Below are 22,734 nucleotides of genomic sequence, written 5' to 3'. Positions count from 1 at the left end.
AATTGTTCACTTTAACTACTTCTGGAATTTTCGCGTTTTTTCTGACTAGACAGCCTCAGGACGTCCTCCTACATCGTGTGCCACCAGTCAAACCTTGTGCAAATGAAAATTTTCCTTACCCTTTAGTTATACTAAGACTTGGCGCGACCTTGAAACACAACAAGAGAGAAAAAAAAGGCATTTGCACAAAGTTTGAATGGTGGGACACGATCTAGGAGGACGCCCTGAGGCTGTCTAGCCAGAAAAAACGCGAAAATCCCAGAAGTAGTTAAAGTGACAATTACCTCACATCATTTCAAGAGTGTCGATTTAAAAATTATTGTAAATTGTCGACGGCCATATTCTAACCTCGATCAACTGTCAACGACGGAAATTTGGTAACGTCGCCCGCGTTAACAACTTAGAAATACCGAAATATATTCTTTTCTCACTCTGTTCCATTCAGTTTAGTTGTTTTTCCACTTCCATATTTTTTGTCTTGCAAATTATCCATTTTTTTTACGATATGACCCCAACAGCTTTTTACTTTGCGTTCATGCGATGTTGCCACATCAATTTCACGTAAATGTCAATTCTAGTCGAATCATTTCATTTGTAACAATTAACAGGGAATCCCTAAATAAGTGCAAGGGCATGAAAAAATTACATCTTAGTGCAAAGTGCAACCAAATTATTGTCGCAGGGCAACAGTTCCAGAGAGAAGAAATTTAAAATTGCCTCTGCGCTGACATCTGTCGGTGGAGTATTGTAAATTCAGTCAATCTATCCGGGGCTGGTAGGAAATGTTTGTTTCCCAACTAGTCAAACATTAGCGTTAAAATCGGAAACGAAAGTCACTAGATGTAGAAAGTATCGCAATACTTTGGACCATATGTTAGAGAGAGACGAAAACTTTGGAATCAAAATGTCGGATGACAACTGATTCTTTGACAGTTGTCTCCACTTTGTTTTCGATTTACTTAGTATTTCTACATCAAAATGACCGGGTGCTGTGTGCCTCAGTGTAAAAACAGGACAGAAAAGGGATTTCGATTGTTTAGGTTACCAACCGGTAAAAATATAACCTAAGAATGTCTCAAATCCACTACATTGTCTGTTCCTTCTAAGGCGAAAAAAATGCACACAGGAGGAATTTCTGGCTCCAATGCATTGGGAGGTCCGAAATAAATCCTAGTTCCATGATTTGTGAAGTAAGTATTTTTTCTAATTGTAAGTAATAATTTGAAACATCGAATGTGTAGGTCCATTTTTCAGAGGAACAATTTGAGAGGAAGCGAAAAGATGATCGAAGATTGTTACGCGCGGGGGCCGTTCCAGATTTACTAACAACCGTTGACATTACGAATAGTCAGCAAGCAGGAACTGATGGAGCTTGTACTGAAAATGCATCAGATCAAAAGCGAACTAGCGTTGGTCTTGAAGAATTAAATTCCGATTGTACTGATAAAAGTATGTACTTAATTATGTATATTAGACAGCAACGATATACCTAAGTGGTAAAATAGTATGACTCCTGTCAACACCTATCCAGAGACGGACTAATTTATACAGGGTGATTCTGAAATAAGTTTGGAAAAAATAACCGATAATCGGTGATGATGAGAAGAAGTCATAGACAAAAAAAATTCTTATAGAAGTTTTTTCGTTTTCGAGATTGGAAATTTGGTCCAAATTACTAGTCCGCTGCTGAGTTAAAGGTGATTAATTGATTATCCCGAATTTTCAAAACTTAACCTTTTAATATGCATCAGTTATTCGCAGACAATCGTTTGCTAGTTAAAATTCAAAATTTGAATTTAGCGCCTCAATCGAAATTGATGCCTATATTGTAATTGTAATTGTGAACGTACGACGTACACATTCACAATCGCAGGTTTCTTTCGTGCTCGCCCAGTACTGACACCACTTCAGAGTGGTTATTGACTTTTACACTTATATTTACAATCCTTTTGGTAATCACCACCAACAAAATCGAAGCGCACTCTTGCGCTGTCGATTCGAGACGTCCGTCGCAACAGACACGGACGTCAGACATGTTGACGCACGTTCAGCAATGTATTGGGTCACGGTCGTTAGTCACACAAGCGCACGTAACCTCTGTAGGCGTCCGTTCTGCAATCTCCTCCCAATTTAGGCGTTGTTAGTCACAAAAATGGTTAATGTGGATGCCAGATTGTTAATTAGCGAAGTGGAGAAAAGACCGGTAATATGGGATAAATCCTATGAGGGGTATAAGGATAAAATTAAGAAACATACAGCGTGGGTTGCAGTATGTCAGTGTTTGGTGCAAGATTTCAACACAAAACATGAAGCACAGCAAAAACTATTTTGTAAGGATTATTTTAGTATAATAAATATTTGAAAATTTATAATGTCGCCAGTAATTTAACAAAATAATAAATGGTTGCAATATTCGCTTGAATTTGATTCTGCTCTCCTGATCCAAATTTTTTTTATCATGCACAGGATTCGTCTCTTTTCGTTGCATTCCAAATGGTTCCGCGCACTATTTTGAACAATTTTTAAGTTGTTTTTTTCAAAGTAGCGAGATGTCTGAAACAACAATTAAAAACTTGTTTCAAACTGTGGTACGACAATGTTGCTAAAATAGAAAATATTGTTTCAGTACAAGATACGACGTCAAGGTGGAGAGCTATCCGCGATAATTACGTGCGAAGCTTGCGGAAACAGGCACAACACGCCGAATCTAGTGTCAAGAAAATACGACCCTACATCTACGGAAAAGAGTTAAGCTTTCTAAACAAGAGTAAAGAATTGCCAACTGCTGAAGTTAATTTTGAAAATAACACCGATGATCGAGCAGATAACGTAGATGCAAATGATGCTGATGTACACTTAGGAAGTAGCGAGGCTACTTTTGAAGATAATAGCAATGAACTGAGCTATGATCCACTGGATTATGTAGATGAAATCAAGACAGAAGCGGATGAGGGTAATGTTTACGTACGACCAACCGAGGCTAGTTTTGAAAATAACGTTACCGAAATAAGTCATGATCGAGCAGATTATGTAAGTGAAATCAAGACAGAAGCAGATGACATTGATATTATAGAAGAAGAACTAGTCAATTCCTCTACAATTAATAATTTACATGCGACGAAACGAAAAAGACTTAACATTCAACATGCGTCGATGGATTTCAGGGATGCTGTCACGGTGATGAAGAGTCCACTTCAAGAAGACGAAGATTTGGCGTTCTTTTATTCGCTACTTCCGTCGGTTAGAAGTTTAAATACGGATCAAAAATTTACGTTCCGTTTGAAAACTATGCAGCTTTTGCAGGAGATAAGAAATTCCTCTAGAATCAATGCTTCTATTGATACTGATTCAAATATGTAGATAAAACAATTTTACTGTTATTTTTATCTTTTTTACAATGTTATGTACCATTTTGTATAATGAAAATGTATAGTCTTTAACAAGTAGTTGCTTCAATGCCATCTCCAACATCGTCCCTAGGCGTTTCCGCCTTTTAAAAATTTTACTACTTAACCGCTTGATATGAAGATGCAAATTCGCTTTGCTTACGTGTCCAATAACACTCTAACCAGTGTAGAAACGACAACATTTTTTATATTTATCTTGTACAAGTAATTCTTTTTATTAAGTTATTTATTAAAAGTTTTGCAGATTTTTGTGTTTTGTAACTGTCAGAAAATTACAGGAATCTGCAATATTTTGTAATGAAAATTGTGGTATAATCAAATTATTAGATACAAACCTGTCTCACTAGCATTAAAAAGGAACAAAAACTATCTCTATTCTCTTGTATTTACTGAAAAGAACAAAAACAAGCACTAATAATTTCTACAAAACAACAATATTTAATATTAAGTACAAGCATGTTGAGTAGATGGCAGCACATACCCGATTTTTGATCTATGGATTTTTGCATATTATTGCTGGAGTTTTACTGGTTGCCTACCTACGGTAGATTTTGGAAATTATTATTTATTGCATCCACCGGGACGGAAGTGAGAGTAGACGGAGACGCTATCGCGCGGTGGAAGTGAGACAGGAGACACCGTTACGAGACGGAAAGATGTCATACCAGCGCACGCGCATCGATTGCTTATTTAATTTGAGGGTTATATTATTGTTAAGTATAAATAAAATATATCTAATTCTAAAGAGTGTAAATTATGTATAGATCGTGTCGTAGTATTGATCAATCAAGTGATGCTTTTATTAGCAATCAAATAAAGTTTGTGGCAGTTCATGACATTCCAAGGTAAATACCGGGTGATCATAAAGGACTGTTTGAGTTTTGAGTTGGCAATACAATTAAGAACATTTTGTTATTCGGCTGTTTGCAACACTGCAACCGAATACGTCTTTTGATAGATAGGTATTTAACATGAAATCACCAGCGATAAATTTGTAGGTTATGCATGTATAAAAGTCATCGGTACAAAGAAAGGTAATTGTTCATTTTACTTACTTGTGGAATTTTCGCTTTTTTTCTGGCCAGACACCCTTAGGGAGTCCTCTTACATCGTTTCCCACCACTCGAACCTTGTGCAAATGCCTTTTTTCTCTCTTGTTTTTCAAGGTCGCATCAATGTCTAATATAACTAAGGGCAAGGAAAATTCATTTGCACAAGGTTTGAGTGGTGGGAAGCGATGTAGGAGGACGCCCTGAGACTGTCTAGCCAGAAAAAACCCGAAAATTCCACAAGTAGGTAAAATCAACCATTACCCAAAGAAACAACGTGAAATACAGAACAACAAGTAACAAACAGCAAACTGCCAACAGTGGGTAATTGGTTTCGAAAATAAGCCATTCCAATAATAATGTTGTGTTGCAACGTGTTAAAAAAATTAATTTGAAATTTCCAGCGTTTTACTTTGAATTTGAATATCAAATGACGCATGGGGGTGTCAGTGTGAAGTCGTCAAAAGCCGGAAGTTAAATTTAAAAGTAAAAATCAGCACTGTCAACTCAAACAGTCATTTTTGATCAGCCTGTATAATTTATTATTTTTTATTATAATCAATTCATTTTTGTCATGAACTAGAATTACTAAATTTAGTAACTTTTGTCTTGTGAACACATCTTTTTACCGGGAATTTGGGCTTTTAAAAAGTTAGGTTATGGGTCACGTTATTTGTTGTGTCAAAACTGGTCTCAATGAAAGTGTAGTGAAATTAAATTTATTTTCCGCTGACCGCTTGTTAATTTCAATATTAATGAATTATTTTGTCTAAAACATAGTGTATTAATGGACCTCATTAATACACTATTTTTCATTAATCAACGATTTTTCCGATTTTGACGTTTTGATGAAATTTTGATGTATAAACAACTTCGAATATGCATTGTTTGCACTTACCAACACTGCAGCAGATAGTGCAGCAGGGTTTTCTATATTTTATAGCTCCATAACTGCACAATTACGAATTCACTTTTTCAAAAGCCGACCTTTTTGGTTATAATTCGCATGTCATATTTTTCAAAGGTAACTAGGTTTTCTTAGCAACCGTGATTTTTACGTGAAATTGAATGTGAATGGAGTTGACGTCTTCTGACACTCTTTGTGAAAAAGTGAATAGAAAGTGTTGAAAAATTTAAAAATGGCCTACCCTGAGGACAAAAAAAGGATGAAGGTATTTTATAAGGTCTCATCTTTATCGAAAAAGACGAAATTGATTTTGATTTGGCTTCAATTTGAAATTTTGTCACAAAAAAAATGTTTGCGTCAACGAAAAAATTTTGTAATCAACTCGTTTGTTAATGGGCGATTAATAATCTCAACTATTAAAGGCACTCACTCGCTACACTCGTTCGTGCTTTAAACAGTTTCGATTAATCGCCTTCATTAACAAACTAATTTATTAAGTAACTATTAATTATTTTGAAAAAAAACTGGGCAAAGGTACACTAAACAAATAGATACGAAAAAGCAGTTGAACAATGAAATAATTTTGCATTTTCTACCCATCCTCGTCACCGTCGCTGTTTTCTAATTCCGAATCGGAATCTTCAGGCAAATTAACAATAATTGCGGATATGTCATGGATGCTAGAGTTTCCCATAAACCTTGTCCTTGTCCTTCATTTAAAATTTTGTACAAACTGTCTTCTATTTCAGTATAAGTACAGATAGAAAACAGCCTAAAACGGCTTCTCAACGAAACAAAGAGTACCGAGAGCGTAAAAAATTAAGACAAGCAGAGCGATCAGCTATTACTGGAAGTTCAAACGTTCCACGTCGCAGAAGGTACGGAGAGCTAATTATGGCTATGTCACGTAGTACTGATGAATCAAGTGATGCATTTAGTACTTACAATCGAATAAGGGTTGTGCCAAGTGTTCATGAAGTTCCAAGGTAAATATACAGTCGAATGCAAAAAAAAGTACACAAAAACAGTTTCCTGTAATTGTTTTTCCTCAAAATGTTATTTTAAAGAGCGATCAAATTAATTTGTAATCGAGTTATCAATGAATCCGAAATCGTATGTCGATACTTGAACTCCACGCTCCAATAATCACAGCGCGAAACACAAGTTAGATCTCGACATATCAATCGCGACAGACATACGGATTCAAATCCATGGATGACTCGATTACAAATTAATTTGATCGCTCGATATAAATGTGGTTTTTCTAATACCGAAAACTTCTCACTTTTTTGTATTCGGATAGGCAACCAAGAATACAGTAATTGTCAGCTACCAACCAAAATCGAAAAACTGGACCAAGCAGCCGAAAACTTCTTGTCTACTTTTTTTTGCATTTGACTGTAATTGAAAATTGTTTTTATTAGCATCATTTCATGCGATAAGCGATACTCTAAATTTCTTTTCTAAACCACATGCTTTCTCCACTCTCTCTCTTGTTATGTGTGAGTTATGAAAATCACATTTTCCATTAAACACATTGTCATCTGTTTCAGTATAAGTAGAAATAAAAAAGAGCCTAAAACATCTACTCAACGAAGCAAAGAGTACCGAGAGCGTATAAAATTACGTCAAGCAGATGCATCAGCTACTACTATAAGCTCAAATGCAAAAACGAAAAGGTAAATATGATTTAATATTGTTTTTCTACTCTCATGTTTAAAATGCCATTTATCGCATATGTTTCCATGACGCCAAGTGATACACTTTGACAAGCTGTGACTGCGCTTCAGTCACGAGGTGATGTTAGCAACGGGTTTTTTAGTCACGGACTAAAGTTAGCTCCTGCCATTTTAATTGCAAAAATCATGTGACACTCAAAATCAAGTTAGTTGTCACTTGTCAATTGACGTTTATCAGTTTCGAATTTTATGTTTAAATTAACGTTTAATAAAGAAATTACTTGTTTTATTTCCTTTGTTTATTTGGTCGTAGAAAAAGTATAGAATGCAACTCGTTTATAAACATATCTCAGGAACTTTTTAAATAAAGATGGACTGCTAATGCCGTAGACGCTGTGGTTATAAAATGACCCCCACATCGGTCCGCCATGATAGCCGCGATTCTTGTGAATTTTTGACAGGACAAATGATGTGACCCATAACCTAACTTTTTAAAAGCCCAAATTCGCGGTAAAAAGATGTGTTCACAAGACAAAAGTTACTAAATTTAGTAACTTTAGTTGGTCATTACAAAAATGAATGGATTATAGAGATATTTTCATATTTGATGGCAGAATCAAAAGACTGAGAAATGTCACAAATTTATATTGTCAGTGTCAAATTTCTCAAAGACGTTCGTGATTTCGACAGAAATGCAGCAAATTGGCAATAAGAAAGTTATTCATCGTCGAACTAGAGACATAATTTGTAATACGTTTGATTATATGAGAATAACTTTTCCTTTTGAACCACTGAAAAAAATTGGTTTCCTGAGAATGTATTTTTTCAATCTATTTAGCGAAAATTTAAATTTACGTAGACGTTTATGAGAAATTTGACACTGACAATACAATTTTGTGACATTTCTCAGTCTTTTGTTTCCGCCACTAAATATGAAAATACCTCTACGTAGGTAACATATTCAAGTCTTAACTGACGGAAGTTGATAAACAATCGAAACGCTAACTTCACCAGGCGCAGTTTTGGCATTTTACCGAAATGCCACCGAAAAAGCGACCAAATATTGGCCAAATTAATCCACAAGCTCGGCGAGCAAAGCTATTGCGAGCTGCTGAAACATCCGAACAGCGTGAGTCTCGGCGTGAACAACAACGAGTATGGCAGGCCACGGTCAGGGCTGGTGAAACACCACACGAATACGAGAAGCGTCTGGAACAACAACGAGTACGGCAGGCAAAGGTCAGGGCTGCGATTCTCGAATAAATGCGAGGGCTATTCATATGCGCAAAGTGGTCAAATGCGAGTGATTTGCCAGAATTGGTATATTCTCGAACTACATTTTCGTTTGGGTACACCAAAATCTGCGAACGGAACGTTGCGATGCGAGTGGTCCACTATCACTCGCAAGTAATTAATTGCGTGCGGTGTGCAAGTTCAATTCTAATTTCTAACCTAACCTCAGAGATAACTTCTAACCTTAAATAGGTGTATCTAATAAAAGTTTGAACAAGTGAACATTATTGTTGTTACTGTGTAAAACACAGATGTAATTCGCTTCAACCACTTTTAGGAACAACTTCCCAGATTTCGAATATTGGGAAAAAATCGTGGGAATAATAGTTATTTATGGTATAAGTGGGTTATTTAAGATATTACCCACGAGAGGTATTTGTAACCTACGAGGGCTTGCCCGAGTAGGTTATTACCTCGAGTGGGTAGTACTTAATAACCCACGTATGCCATACAACGTTTTATTCAATATTCCAAAATTTTTAGATAATGACATTATTGATGAAATTCTGCTCCCGATGGGTTATGGACGTTAATAACCCACGGTGCTAATGGCAACGTGGGTTATGTATGTTATAACCCACGGTGCAAATGGCAACGTGGGTTATAACAACAGACTAGTTATAGCCCAGTTTACTTAATTAAAACTAACTAGTAAAACACAATATTACTATTGAATGTTGGATAAACATATAAAATCAAATTTTTGGTCATTTTTGACATGTTCAGGTCAGGCCGTTAAAAAGTAAAATAGACGTTTAATAAAGGGCATTTTAGTCCGATTAGGCAGAATTAATAATGCGGTTAGAGTTATTTTAATTAAGCCAGAAATCATTTACATGTTGTTTCCTAAAAAATGCCGCAAACCGTAGCTCCGTTATTTATTGTCCGATTTTAAAAAACAAAAAAGGAAAAATGTTGTTACACAGTCTAGGACTGGTTTACAAATCTATGAGGGGCATGATGACCAACTCAGTAGACCGGGACCAATGGCTTAACGTGACTTCCGAATCACGAGACAGAATATAGCCTTTTTTTTAATTTTTTTAAATTTCGCCCTGGGTCGGAATCGAACCCGCGACCCTCGCGTCCCTGAGCCGAAACGGACTCCCTTAGGCTATATTCTGCCAAAATGGTTAAAAAACACTACGTTTTTATTATTGTTTAAAACCCAGCATCTGGGCATTCGATCACAAAACCACTCTCATCAATCGTTTCTCGATTTAGTTTAGTTTACCTAGCCTAGAGCCAGTTTATTGAAGCGAAATTAAGTTAATCGTAATCAAATGCGAGATTAACTGAACTCATGATCAGTTTGAACCAATCGAAGTTTCGGATTTATGGGTTAATCATACATTGAAATTGAAATCAAATTGAATATTTAATTATCTTTCTATAAACTGGCCCTTAACCTATTACATGAATAAAATTATAGTGATTATTACGTGGTTTTTACGTGACGTGTTATCTGGTTGGAGCTAGTGATGGACAAATTTGTATAAAAAGATCGATTCAATGAATCGATTAATTTCGAAATGACCGATTCGATGAATCGATGCATCATTTAAAAACTTAAGCACTTTTTTTTTACTTTCCACCACATTTTTTTTGTGAATAACTGGAAAGTGAAAAGTGATACAAGTTGCTATTTCTTTTTCCGTCATATCAGGTGCGCGGAATCACACTTCGATTTTTGAAATTAGGGAGTATTATTTTATAACAGTTCCTTTTTGTGTATTATGTTAACAACACTGGACATTTTGCATCGTTGTCACACTTCGCCACTGAAGTAACGGGTCTGTCACAATAGTGTTAATGTTAGTGGTAATGTTATAATGTTAGTGGAGATGGCAATGGTGATGTTAGTAGTCCAGTGTTCACAATAATGTTAACACTAACATGTTAACAATAATGTTACAGCTGTCAACGTGGTGTGAACTGTCGCTGCGCCTGCGCGTGTCTGAAATTCTCGATGGTGATTGGTAGATGTTAACGAAGATGTTAAAGAACCAGACATTTTCTGGATCTCTTAACATCGTTTCTAACATTAACATCACCATCACCATTATTGTGAACGGTTGAACGTTTCACCAATGTTCTGAAGATTAACATTCTGGCTAACACTAACATTAACATTACCATTAACACTATTGTGACAGATACATAAGATTTCGCATACGCAGTCAGTTACGATTCGAATGAGATGCAATTCGAGAATAAGAAAGATAGATTCTTACACGCATTATATTCTATTCGCTCGTTTACGAGTGCATTCGAGAATCGCAGCCCTGGGCTGGTGAAACACCACACGAACACGAGGAGGGTCTGGGCCGAAAACAGATTCGACAAGCACAGTCAAGGGCAAGGGGTGCCGAGCAACGGCGTCAACGAGTAGCGTTCCAGTATGACTATGGGTCACACCCGAAAGTTACAAGAAGTAAAATGGATAAAGTGTGTGAATTCTGCCGAGCGAAAAAATTTAGGACTGAACCGCCTGGGAAAGTTAAATTGGACACTTTGAATCCTCCGCCAGAACCACTTCTTTCGTACATGTTAGGAAGGAAGGAGTCAAAGCCCTTTCTCCAAAACATCAGAAGGTATAACTCCTGTTTTCAGATGACATCCTTCGGTACAATACTGAAATGAAAATTATATTTCGAAAAAATAATCCATAAAAATTTTGTTGTTCTTGACGAGAACTGTCACTGGTTAAAATTAATGTACTTATTTCTGAGACACGTTGTATATACCTACTAAATGTAATTATGTATCTTTTTGGTGCTGTAAACTTCTCCAAGCCTACACTCTCACATAAATTTGTGATTTAGTAAGAAGTTCAAAAAAATAGTCTACAGTAAAGTTTTAGCTGTTCTTCGTAAAAAAGACAAACTTCATATTGAAATTACTGCGTTTAGCACAGTGAATGAAAGTACAAAAATAATTTAAAAACACTGAAATTTGCGGGCGAAGCCGCGGGTAAAAGCTATTTATTTAATAAACGTACAAGTAACACGTACTTACTTACAACAATCATTAGACAGCTTTATAGATAGTTGTGTCGTTTTTGCAAGTTACAAATGTAGCAAAGCCATAATCTACCTGATAAAAGTCTAATAAAGTACGCTGGCATTTAATGGCCATCTAGCAAAAAAATTTAAATTCAAAAAGCGCGCCATGGTTGCGGCTATCATGGCGGACCCTTGTGGGGGGGTTAGGTTTCACTACATGAGATTAGCAGTCCATCTTTATTTAAGAAGTTCCTGAATAGGAGTAACAAATATAGTACAGTAAGAAATGATATTTGGGAACTCATTTTTAAATAAGCCGATTGCCTCTTACAATGGTTTATGGCTTGTCGCTAAAGATGTCGTAGATAATTTAGTTCGTTCTATGAGTTCGTTTTTTTTTTTTATTATATGCTGTGACGTCAAAATCAATTTTTAGGAACAAATGTAAACGAAAAAACCAAGCATCTTGTGAAGGGTCATCACCTGCAGGCAATGTAGAAATAAATAAGGTAATATCTGTTATAGAGTAATACATGTAAAACATTGTGTTTGTTTATTTTAGAATACAAGAGTTGGTAATTTGCCGACTGCTGAGGTTAATTTAGAAGATAACACCGATGGTCAAACAGATAGCGTAATTGAAGTCAAAACAGAAGCAGACGATACTGATGTACACTTGCGGAGTAGAGAGGGTACTTCTGAAGATAATAGCAACGAATTGGGGCATGATCTATTGGATTATGTAAATGAAGTCAAGACAGAAGTAGATGAAATTGAAATAAAAGAAGAAGAACTAAAGGAAACAAGACATGATGGCGCAGATTATGTAAGTGAAGTCAAGACAGAAGTAGATGAAATTGATATAAAAGAAGAACTAATCGAAACAAGACATGATCGCGCAGATTATGTAAGTGAAGTCAAGACAGAACCAGATGATATTGATATAGAAGAACTAGGCAATCCTTCTCCAATTAATAGTGTACATGCGAGGAAACGAAGAAGACTTGACATTGAAGATTCATCGATGGATTTCACGGATGCTGTCAATGCGATGAAGAGTCCACTTCAAGAAGACGAAGATTCGGCATTCTTTAATTCGCTACTTCCATCGGTTAGAAGTTTAAATACGGATCAAAAATTTAAATTCCGTTTGAAAACTGTGCAGCTTTTGCAGGATATAAGAAATTTCTTCTCATAGGTATTGATTTTAATATGTAGTCAAAGCAATTTTACTGTTCCTACAATGGTACAATACAATTATACTTATTTATTTCTGACCGCTATTCTTACTTCCATTTCCATTTGAGAACATTTTGAATACCGCAGGTTTGTAGGCAGGTACAAAAAGCTCATAAGAATAATTCTTAAAGAGAAATAGCCCTTATGTTGCGATAATTTAGAGATGCATTTGCAATACAATATGACATTTGGTGGGGGTGCGCGAAGACCAACCATGTAACACCAATCGTGAAAATTCGGCACAACCGATGGTGAAAACGAACGCATAGAAATAGAAAGAGCTCCGTAACGCACTTTGCCTCTTTCCAATTGTCCATCTTTGTCGTTCACTAACTGAATGCATATATCGTTTTCTCTCATAACTCCTCTAGCGGGTCAAGCAATAAAATCATAAAATTCAAATTAAAGTTGCCGATAATTAAAGTTGTGATTAAAATAAACATAAAACGATATGGATTTATGCAATTATAACGTACCAGAAAGAGATGAATGCGTCACCATCGTAATTAGTCATGATTAAATTTAATAATTGTGATACGGCCCACTGTTGTTTGTCCAATGTGTAATATCGTATTGCAAATGGATCTCTAAGTTATCGTAACATAAGGGCTATTTCTCTTTAAGATTTATTCTTATGAGCTTTTTGTATCTGCTACCTACGTTTGAAGCAAAAACAATTATAGTGATCAGAGCGTTAAGATCTATTTTAGGATACAGGATAGGTATTCGGATTAGGTACCAGATGTTCGGTTTCTTATTCACGAGGCGGCTGTAGTAAAATGCGAACTCTGCCGTATTACTGAACACAAAGTAAAGCGAAACAGCCGCTTCGGTGATTTTGTGTTCTACTCTTTAATTAGGCTACCCGCCAGAGTCGCGTTGAAACGCTCGTGCTATTTCTATGCGTTCGTTTTCACCATCGGTTGAGCCGAATTCTCACGACTGGTGTTACATGGTTGGTTTGCGGCTTTGCGGCAAATACCGGGTCATTATAAATGTTTGTAAAGTTTGTCCAGCGAGAGATTGGTTGACATAAAAACCACTAAATTCTACGTAGAGGAAGTAGTACAGTTCCGGCCACGGAATTTCGTCAGTTATTTTACTGTCAATTCGAAAAAACTTGTGTAGTCTAAGCTTTATTGTCATTATGACTGACATTCAAAATTTTTGTGACAGAAATCCATGTCAAAAATCCAAGGTGAGGTTAGAAATATATAAAACCTGGTTTAGAGCTCATGTCAGTTGAATGACAACGACTGACGAAATTCCGTGGGCGTGACTGTACCTAGCACAAGTACAATTTGAAATAAATCCTTCAAGCAGTATCATTTTTGCCCTGAAATTATGCTCTAATTAATATATTCTAGTGCATTTTGTAGTATTGGGTTAATTTAATACAATTTAAAATCTCCCAATCTCTCGCTGGACAAAGTACAGTGGGGAGCACGGAATTTCGCACACCAATTTGTATGTCATTAAAAAAAACTATCTAGTCTAAGCTTTATTGTCATTATAATCAATCATGATATATGTGATCATGACTGATGTTTCACCTAAACTGTCACGAAACTGCCGCCAGTATCTCATTTTAATAAAATTATGTCAGTGAAATGTCCGATGTGTGCGAAATTCCGTGCTCGCCACTGTACGGGGTTATTATAAATTATTGTACCATCGTAGGTGGCTGTGCGCTATGCTTTAGGTGCGCCGCTACGCCCACTAGTTGTTACAAACATTTATAATGACCCCGTATAACAACTAGTGGGCGTAGCGGCGCACCTAAAGCATAGCGTAGAGGCACCCACGATGGTACAATCATTTATAATGACCCCGTTGAAAGAAACGCAAAGAAATTTTCTTTCTATCAAGTTACATAGTTCCACTGCAGCTGTTTGTGATCAGGTGATTTTTGTTCTGACCGGTAAAAAATCTCCATTTAGCTGTTTTTTGAGTGATTTAAGTGAAGTTCAATAACTTTGTGATTAGGTTTGTAAAAAAATTACAATTGTTAATTGACATTAGTGTCTTTCGCTAAAATACGATTTATAGAATGAATAATCAGGAAGCATCTACTTCTTGTAGTACACCTACTTTCGGCAAACGTCTAATCCTGCACAGTCAAGCTCGTGAAATTGTGGCTAATGTTGTAGATTTCATGAAGAAAGAAGCGGAACATTTTAGGCGTCGCAATGAGCCCTTAATACCCTTGAAAAATTTTAGAGAGCGAATCATGGTTGCTACTGGAATAACTAAACGAATGTACACATCCATCAGTAAAGAATCTACAAATGTGGCATTCGATGCATCCACTTCATTTTCAGCACTAATAAAGAAGAGACAAAGAAAAAAATATGAACTTGTTGAAGGGGAAAAGCATGCCATCAGAACAATTGTTAATGAATTTCACATAACAGAGAAAAGAATGCCAACTATAAATGGTAAGAATAACAAATATTTTAACGATTGTATTGGTCACAGGGTTTATGTCTGGGGTCATGGGTATTGATACTTCAATGTATCGGGTGTTTTTTTAAATTTCACCTAATTTTTCAAGATGCATATTAAAAACACTAACAACGCAAAAAGTGAGGTTAGATTTAAACCGCTGACGAACCACTCGTCTTAAAAAGGACAGATTTTTCAAACTGCATATTAAAAAAAACTTGTTTCAAACTGTAGTACCTACGACAATGTTGCTAAAATATAAAATATCGTTTCAGTACAAGATACGACGTCAGGGTGGAGCGCTATCCGGGACAATTATGTGCGGAGTTTGAGGGAACAAGCACAACACGCCGAATCTGGTTTCGAGAAAATCAGACCTTACAACTACGAAAAGGAGCAAAGCTTTGTAAACAAGAGCAAAGAATTGATAACTGCTGAAGGTAATTTTGAAGATGATCGAATAGATAACGTAGTTAAATTCAAAGCAGAACCGGACTATGATACATTGGATTATGTAGATGAAATCAAGACAGAACCGGATGGTAGTTGTGTTTACTTACCACCAACTCAGGCTAGTTTTGAAGATAACGTTAACAAAACAAGTCATGATCAACCAGATCATGCAAGTGAAGTCAAGACAGAAGAAATTGATGTAAAAGAAGAAGAACTAAGCGAAACAAATCATAATCGAGCAGATTATGTAAGTGAAGTAAAGATTGAACCAGATGGTATTGATATAGAAGAAGAACTATGCAGTCCCTCTCCAATTAATAGTGTAGGTACATGCGAAGAAACGAAGAAGACTTGACATTGAAAATTTATCGATGGATTTCACAAATGCTGTCAATGCGACGAAGAGTCAAGAAGACGAAGATTTGGCATTCTTTAATTCGCTACTTCCATCGGTTAGAAGTTTAAATACGGCTCAAAAATGTATATTCCGTTTGAAAACTGCGCAATTTTACTGTTCCTACAATACTACAATACAATATACTTATTTATTTCTGACCGCTATTCTTACTTCCATTTTGAATACCGCTGGTTTGTAGGCAGGTACAAAAAGCTCATTAGATTAACCTTAAAGAGAAATAGCCCTTATGTTGCGATAACTTAGAGATGCATTTGCAATATGATATGACATTTGGAGGGGGTGCGCGTAGACGAAGTCGGACGAGTCCATCTTTCGTAAAATAGGGGTGTTCAAAAGATTAAAAATCAGCTGATTATTGTTGTGATGTGACCGGTGAACGAGTCAGTCTCCAGTTTTCGAGTAATTTAAGTGATTTGTTGTAGTTTAATAACTTTGTGTTTAGGTTTGTAAAAAAAAAACAATTTTTAATTCTTTCGCTAAAATACGATTTACAGAATGAATAATCTGGAAGCACCTACACCTTCTACTTTCGGCAAACAAGGTTTAATGCTGCATAGCCAAGCTCGTGAGATTGTGGCGAATGTCATAGATTTCATGAAGAAAGAAGCCGAACATTTTAGGCGCCTCAATGAGCCCTTAATACCCATGAAAAATTTTAGAGAGCGAATCATGGTTGCTACTGGAATATCTAAACAAATGTACACATCCATCACTAAAGAAGCCAGAAATGTGGCATCTGGTGCATCCACTTCATTTTCAACACTAAGACAGAAGAGACAAAGAAGAAAATATGAACTTGTTGAAGGAGAAACGCATGCCGTCAGAACAATTGTTAATGAATTTCACATAACAGAGAAAAGAATGCCAACTATAGATGGTAAAAATAACAAATATTTTAACGATTGTATGTCTAGGGTCATGGGTATTGATACTTAATGTATCGGTGTTTTTTTTTTAATTTTACCTAATTTTTCAAACTGCGGATTAAAAACACAAACAACGCAAAAGTGAGGTTAGATTTAAACCGTTGATGAACCACTCGTCTTAAAAAGGACTGATTTTTCAAACTGCATAGTGCATATTAAAAACACGCAAAAAGTGGGGTTAGATTTAAACAGCTGATGTAATCCGGTGGTGCGCTCACAATCAACATAATGGGTCTGTCACAATAGTGTTAATGTTGTAATGTTAGTGGAGATGGCAATGGTTATGTTAGTAGTCCAGTGTTCACAATAATGTTAACGGAATGTTACTCTTACAGCTGTCAACGTGGTGTGAACTGTCACTGCGCCTGCGCATGCGTGAAATTCAAATTCTCGATGGTGATTGGTACTATTGGGGACAAATTACTTTGGTCATCAAAGTCAGTTGACTGACATAAAGTTGTAAAGCAAGCATTAGGACGGTTAACCTTATTTTTTACTACTGTCAATCACTGTCACTGTCAAACTCATCATTGTAAAATGTTAAATACCGAAAAATGGACAACTGAAGGAGATATTCCTAGGAGGAAAAATTGAAAAGGTTTCCACAAGGCAATTTGGCCCATGGACAATCCCCCAGAAACAAGGGAGATGATTCTAAATTTTTGAATGGTGAAAGGTGCCATATTTTTGACAAGAGAAAAGTCAATAATTTGAAATTGTCATCACTATTGACTTGACGTTAATGCTTGGTTTACATTAATTTTTTTGAAGTGACAGAAGAATGACGACCAAAGTATTTTGTCTCCAATAGTAGATGTTAACGAAGATGTCAAATATTAAAAGTTCGGTTGAATTTGATTCTGCCCTCCTGATCCACATTTTCGTTGCATTTGAAATAGTTTTGCGCACTAATTGAACAATTTTTGAAGTGAAAACTTCTTTAGTCGCATCGTATACAATAAAGGGTGTTTTTTTAAATTTGGCGTCGAAGTAGGCGTTGGAGAGTCGATTGAGATCGCACCACTCGTGTAAAAGCGTAAGATTTAAACAGCTGATCCGTGATTTGTAACCTGTATAATGCGTTCACAATCGACAGTTCAACGCCTACTTCGACGCGAAGTTTAAAAAAACACCCGTTACATTATTATTCCCGGGCAGCGAATGACACAGTTTTCAACTGTTACGCGTCACGTCACACGCTCCAAGGTGAAAGGCTCATTCGAGTTGATCCAAGCGACCGAGAAACAGTCACTTGCGTCCCTTCGGAGTGTGTGAGTGTGCGCCACTTCCAAATTTTCATTGTGTTGCTAAATTTAAGTAAACTCGGTACCTACAGAGCTGCAGAAGTAGCCATATATAAAATCGATGAAGACACGACAAATATTGTAAGTTCATAGATGAATGTAGTATTTAGTACCTACAATACTTCTCAATCATTGGCTTCAACAATTCATCTATAGGAGAAATTTGTGTAATAAAATGTGAAGCGGAAAATAGACAAATTATCATAATAAAGTCCATTTTTGAAGCGAAAACTTCTTTAGGCGCACCGCGACATTATTCCAGGGCAGTGAATTAGTTCATTCGATCTTTCGTCACAGCGTCACGCTCTCAGGTTCCGAGAGAAAAGGTTGAAAGGCTCATTCGAGTTAGTTCGGGGGAGCCGAGTTCAACCGAGCGAGCGAGAAACAGTCAGATAAAGGATCAATAACTTCCTTGGGTCAGATTTTGTTGAATCCAAAGTTTTTATTTCGAATTTTAGCTATCACAAGCCCGTTGTTCCTGATTTCGCCAAGTAATTATGAATTATAAATGATGGCGTGAAAAAACAATGAAAAATGATAATTTATGGTTGTCGCTCCACATAAAAATTACGAACAACACACCGTTCACACACAGGAGTTAAATTGGTTGCATAACAACTCATTTTTTTCATAAATATCCAATAATTTTTTTTAAAATCTTATCACACATGACAATTGACAACATTGCCATTGACAGTTCACATGAAAAATCGCCACACTAAAATTATGTTTGAATAGAGCGGCAAAAATTTCGTAACGGGCGTGGCTTATTCTGCCTATAATAATTTAAAATGACCCTGTATAATTCATTTAATTATAGTCCGATGGATCAACTAATAAGCAGAACAACTGTTATGTTGTTGCTATCTCTTTTCAACATATTGTGAAACAAGCTATTTATTGAACTTTTGTACGTATTGTATCGGGTGTTCATTTAAATTTATCTTCAAAGTAGGCGTTGAAGAGTCGATTGTGAACGCACCACGGATTAAAGATCACGGATCAGCTGTTTAAATCTAACTTTACTTTTAGTGTTGCTTGTGTTTTTACTCTGCAGACTGACGAATGACGAGTGGTGCGTTCACAATCGACTCTTCAACGCCAACTTTAAGGATAAATATAAACGAACATCTGATATTAAGCCCGTCCCACAATGCACCTCGCTTTGAGTGATACGTGAGTTAGACGTTTATTAAAGAGAGAGAGAAAGAGAAACTAAGAAAGCACGAAAGAAGACAAATCCAAATCGCAAAAATTTAAATTTGTAATGACATCTGTCTCAAGTTGCCAACATAAATTTTCAAATATTGGTAGTGCACCATTCATTGCTCTCAAATGTCAAAAGCAGGTGCAGGTCACGTCGATTTCTTGATTCGGACTAAGCTCATCGGACTATGATTAAAAATGGACTGTGGTTGTTATTTTTTATGAATAGCAATTTTTTATATAAATATTTGGCTATTGCCTGTTTCAGATTGTAAAATTGAGGATGGATCAACAAAATAATCAGATCGAGGATGAATTAAAACGAAAAAGAAGATTAGCTAATGAGTGCTTGAAGAGACACCGTAAAAAAAAGCGAGAAGAAGCTCAGCGACAGAAGTTACTCTCGCAGAATGAACCTAATGAACAAATCAAACAACAAATTTTACAAAATAAATTAGAACGGAAGAGAAAATTAGCGAGGGAGCGCTCTAAAAAATATTATTATAGAAAACGACTTTCTAGTATAACTGGTATAAGAACTTTTGAACAGGCGATTCATGATATTCGTAACTCACAGATCCCCGGAACATCCACAGATATGAACATACCTATTGTAATAAACGATTATTCAGGAAAGAATGAACCTAATGAACAAAGCAATCAACAAAATAAATTAGAATGGCAGAGAAAATTAGCGAGGGAATGCTCTAAAAGATATCGTGCTAGAAAAAAGAATAAACCTAATGAACAAAGTAATGAACAGATTGAACAAGATAAATTAGAACGGCGGAGAAAATCAGCGAGGGAGCGCTCCAAAAAATATCGTGCTAGAAAACGACTTTCTCAGATAACTAGTATAAAAACTTTTGAAGATGCGATTCATAACTCACAGATCCCCGAAACATTAACAGATATGAACGTCCCTCTTGTAATAAAGGATTATTCGGGAAAGAATGAGCCTAGTGTACAAAGCAATCAACAAAATAAATTAGAACGGCAAAGAAAATTAGCGAGGGAGCGCTGCAAAAGATATCGCGATAGAAAACGACTTTCTAATGTAACTAGTATAAAGGCTTTTGAAGATCCGATTCATGACACGCAAATTCCCGGGCCATTAAACGGTAATCCACAACTCGTATTTAATAATCGGAGAATAACGATTCATAACTCACAGAATGTCCCTATTGTAATAACTGTTTATTTAGGAAATGTCCATGATTCTAAGACGAAATTTAAATGCAGCCAGGAATACATTTTTCATTTATAACTTGATTCAAAAACATGAATAATTTAAAACCTTTGTATGGTTTGATGGCCATCCCTCACAAAAGTCTCAATTATAAAATTTTTAAAATGACATATTATATTTAAGAAAGTGACACTCACCATATGTCAATTTCATACCGACCCTTTCGTCATTGGAACACATTTTATTAACAAAAAATATTTCAGAATTATACAAAAAAGATTTGTCAATAATGCCAGGAGTGTTCAGATTTCATAGTAAATAAAGGTATCAAGTTATTACTGAATAACGTATAACTGGCTGCATTTAAAATTGGTTAGGGTCGGACAGTTTTGTGAATCAGTTTGTATATTTTTTAAGTTGCACTGCTGATTTTTCAAAGTAGCGAGATGTCTGACACAACAATTAAAAACTTGTTTCAAACTGTAGTACGACAATGTTGCTAAAATATAAAATATCGTTTCAGTTTCAGATGATCGAACAGATAACGTAGTTAAAATCAAAGTAGAACCGGACTATGATACATTGGATTATCTAGATGGAATCAAGACAGAACCGGATGGTAGTTATGTTTACTTACCACCAACTGAGGCTAGTTTTGAAGATGACGTTAACAAAACAAATCATGATCAACCAGATCATGTAAGTGAAGTTAAGACAGAAGCAGAAGAAATTGATGTAAAAGAAGAAGAACTAAACGAAAGAAGTCATGATCGAGCAGATTATGTAAGTGAAGTCAAGACAGAAGAAGAACTAGGCAATCCCTCTCCAATTAATAGTGTACATGCGAAGAAACGAAAACCACTTGACATGGAACATGCATCGGTGGAATTCACGGATGCTGTCAAGGCGATGAAGAGTCCACTTCAAGAAGACGAAGATTTGGAATTCTTTTATTCGCTACTTCCGTCGGTTAGAAGTTTAAATACGGATCAAAAAATTACATTCCGTTCGAAAACTGTGCAGCTTTTGCAGGATTTAAGAAATCCCTTTGGAATCGATGCTTCTACTGCTTCTGATATGTAGTTAAGACAATTTTACTGTTACTTTTACCTTTTTTACTATATTATGTACTATTTTTTGTATAATGAAAATATATGGTCTTTGCCTCGACGCCATCTCAAATATTTCCCCGGAAATTTAATAATTCCACCACAAAATTTTAATTCGGCCACAAAATAATAAAAAATAAGCAAATTAACGAAATTTTTTAATGCAAAGCTCAATGTGTGCACCGTTTTTATTGAGACAGTCAACAATGTTTATCTTTGTTTTATCACGCTTTGGAAAAAATGTTGTTATCTACTGTTTATTGTACACTTGGTTGCAAAAAAATCGAGTACATCATAAAAATCAAGAGCACTGAATTTTCCTATTTTTAACACATGTAAATCAGGCTTTTCTGACTTTTAATGGCATGCTTTTTCAAACAGGTTATGTCTGACACAAGAAATGTCATTATGTCTGACGTAAGAAATGAAAAGTTTTGATATTTTGCTTGTCTCGGTAACTTCAAAATTGACAACAAGAAGGATGAATTAAACTATAGAAAATTTGATGTACTTACTCGATTTTTTTGCAACCGACTGTAGTGCGATTTTTGAATAGAAATTCAAATAAAACAATTAAAAAATAGAAATTACGTCAAAACGGTTGGAAATAGGCATACACAATGTTAATAAAAGTGGCTTTAAAATTAAATTTTACATTTATGTCTAGTGTCAGAAATGGTAGTTACCATTTAAAAAATGAAGTTTTCGACATTTTTCAATTACATATCAACTTTGAAAAATTACAGTTTGAAAAAAAGATGACAGGTGAAAAACGATGACAGATAAGTGTTAGCAAAAGGACATTCTACACTCAAAATTTTACCTAAAATCTAAATTTGAAATCAAAATGGGGCCCCACTACTTAAAAAAACAAAAATGACGTCGATTTCCGGAAGAGCCGCCATTTTGAAAATATTTTATTTGAACTTATAATATCCCTAGTGCATTGATTATTTCCGGAAATTTTTTCGAATGCATTTCTAAAACGTATTAATTAGCCCGAGTGGAACACGAGGGCTAATTACGTTTTGGAAATGTATGAGAATAAAATTTCCGGATATTAATCAATGCACGAGGGCATATTCGGTAAGAAAATCGCAACGAC

The 22,734-nt window shown here is 35.7% G+C and overlaps 1 protein-coding gene and 1 long non-coding RNA gene across 8 annotated transcripts; both read left to right on the top strand.

Moving 5' to 3' along the window:
• The first annotated feature begins 43 nt into the window (after positions 1-43).
• Positions 44-3,443, top strand: LOC138124252 (uncharacterized). Of its 2 annotated transcripts, XM_069039245.1 has the most exons (4): positions 44-1,051; positions 1,108-1,190; positions 1,242-1,449; positions 2,627-3,443. In XM_069039245.1, the coding sequence occupies exons 1-4, from the start codon at positions 979-981 to the stop codon at positions 3,358-3,360; spliced, it is 1,098 nt and encodes a 365-aa protein (XP_068895346.1). In that variant the 5' UTR covers positions 44-978; the 3' UTR covers positions 3,361-3,443. The 2 variants fall into 2 exon arrangements, 1 of the variants encoding a protein (XP_068895346.1); XR_011157064.1 differs by lacking the exons at positions 44-1,051; positions 1,108-1,190; positions 1,242-1,449 and adding an exon at positions 2,190-2,330.
• A 611-nt stretch (positions 3,444-4,054) lies between these two features.
• LOC138124254 (uncharacterized) lies at positions 4,055-21,188 on the top strand. 6 transcript variants are annotated; one of them, XR_011157076.1, is made up of 9 exons: positions 4,055-4,252; positions 6,113-6,349; positions 6,917-7,042; positions 11,777-11,849; positions 11,903-12,678; positions 16,078-16,337; positions 16,390-16,772; positions 19,600-20,452; positions 21,044-21,184. It is a non-coding gene; the product is annotated as an uncharacterized lncRNA (long non-coding RNA). The 6 variants fall into 6 exon arrangements; XR_011157078.1 differs by lacking the exons at positions 4,055-4,252; positions 6,113-6,349; positions 6,917-7,042; positions 11,777-11,849; positions 11,903-12,678 and adding exons at positions 14,215-14,255; positions 14,449-14,565; positions 14,629-15,017 and having other exon boundaries at positions 15,300-16,337; XR_011157079.1 differs by lacking the exons at positions 4,055-4,252; positions 6,113-6,349; positions 6,917-7,042; positions 11,777-11,849; positions 11,903-12,678 and adding exons at positions 14,294-14,565; positions 14,629-15,017 and having other exon boundaries at positions 15,300-16,337; positions 21,050-21,188.
• Positions 21,189-22,734: the final 1,546 nt, after the last annotated feature.

Source organism: Tenebrio molitor, chromosome 2, assembly GCF_963966145.1.
Source record: "Tenebrio molitor chromosome 2, icTenMoli1.1, whole genome shotgun sequence".
NCBI lineage: Eukaryota > Metazoa > Arthropoda > Insecta > Coleoptera > Tenebrionidae > Tenebrio > Tenebrio molitor.
The sequence above is the reverse complement of the archived record's forward strand: the minus strand, read 5'-3'. Positions and strand labels throughout refer to the sequence as shown.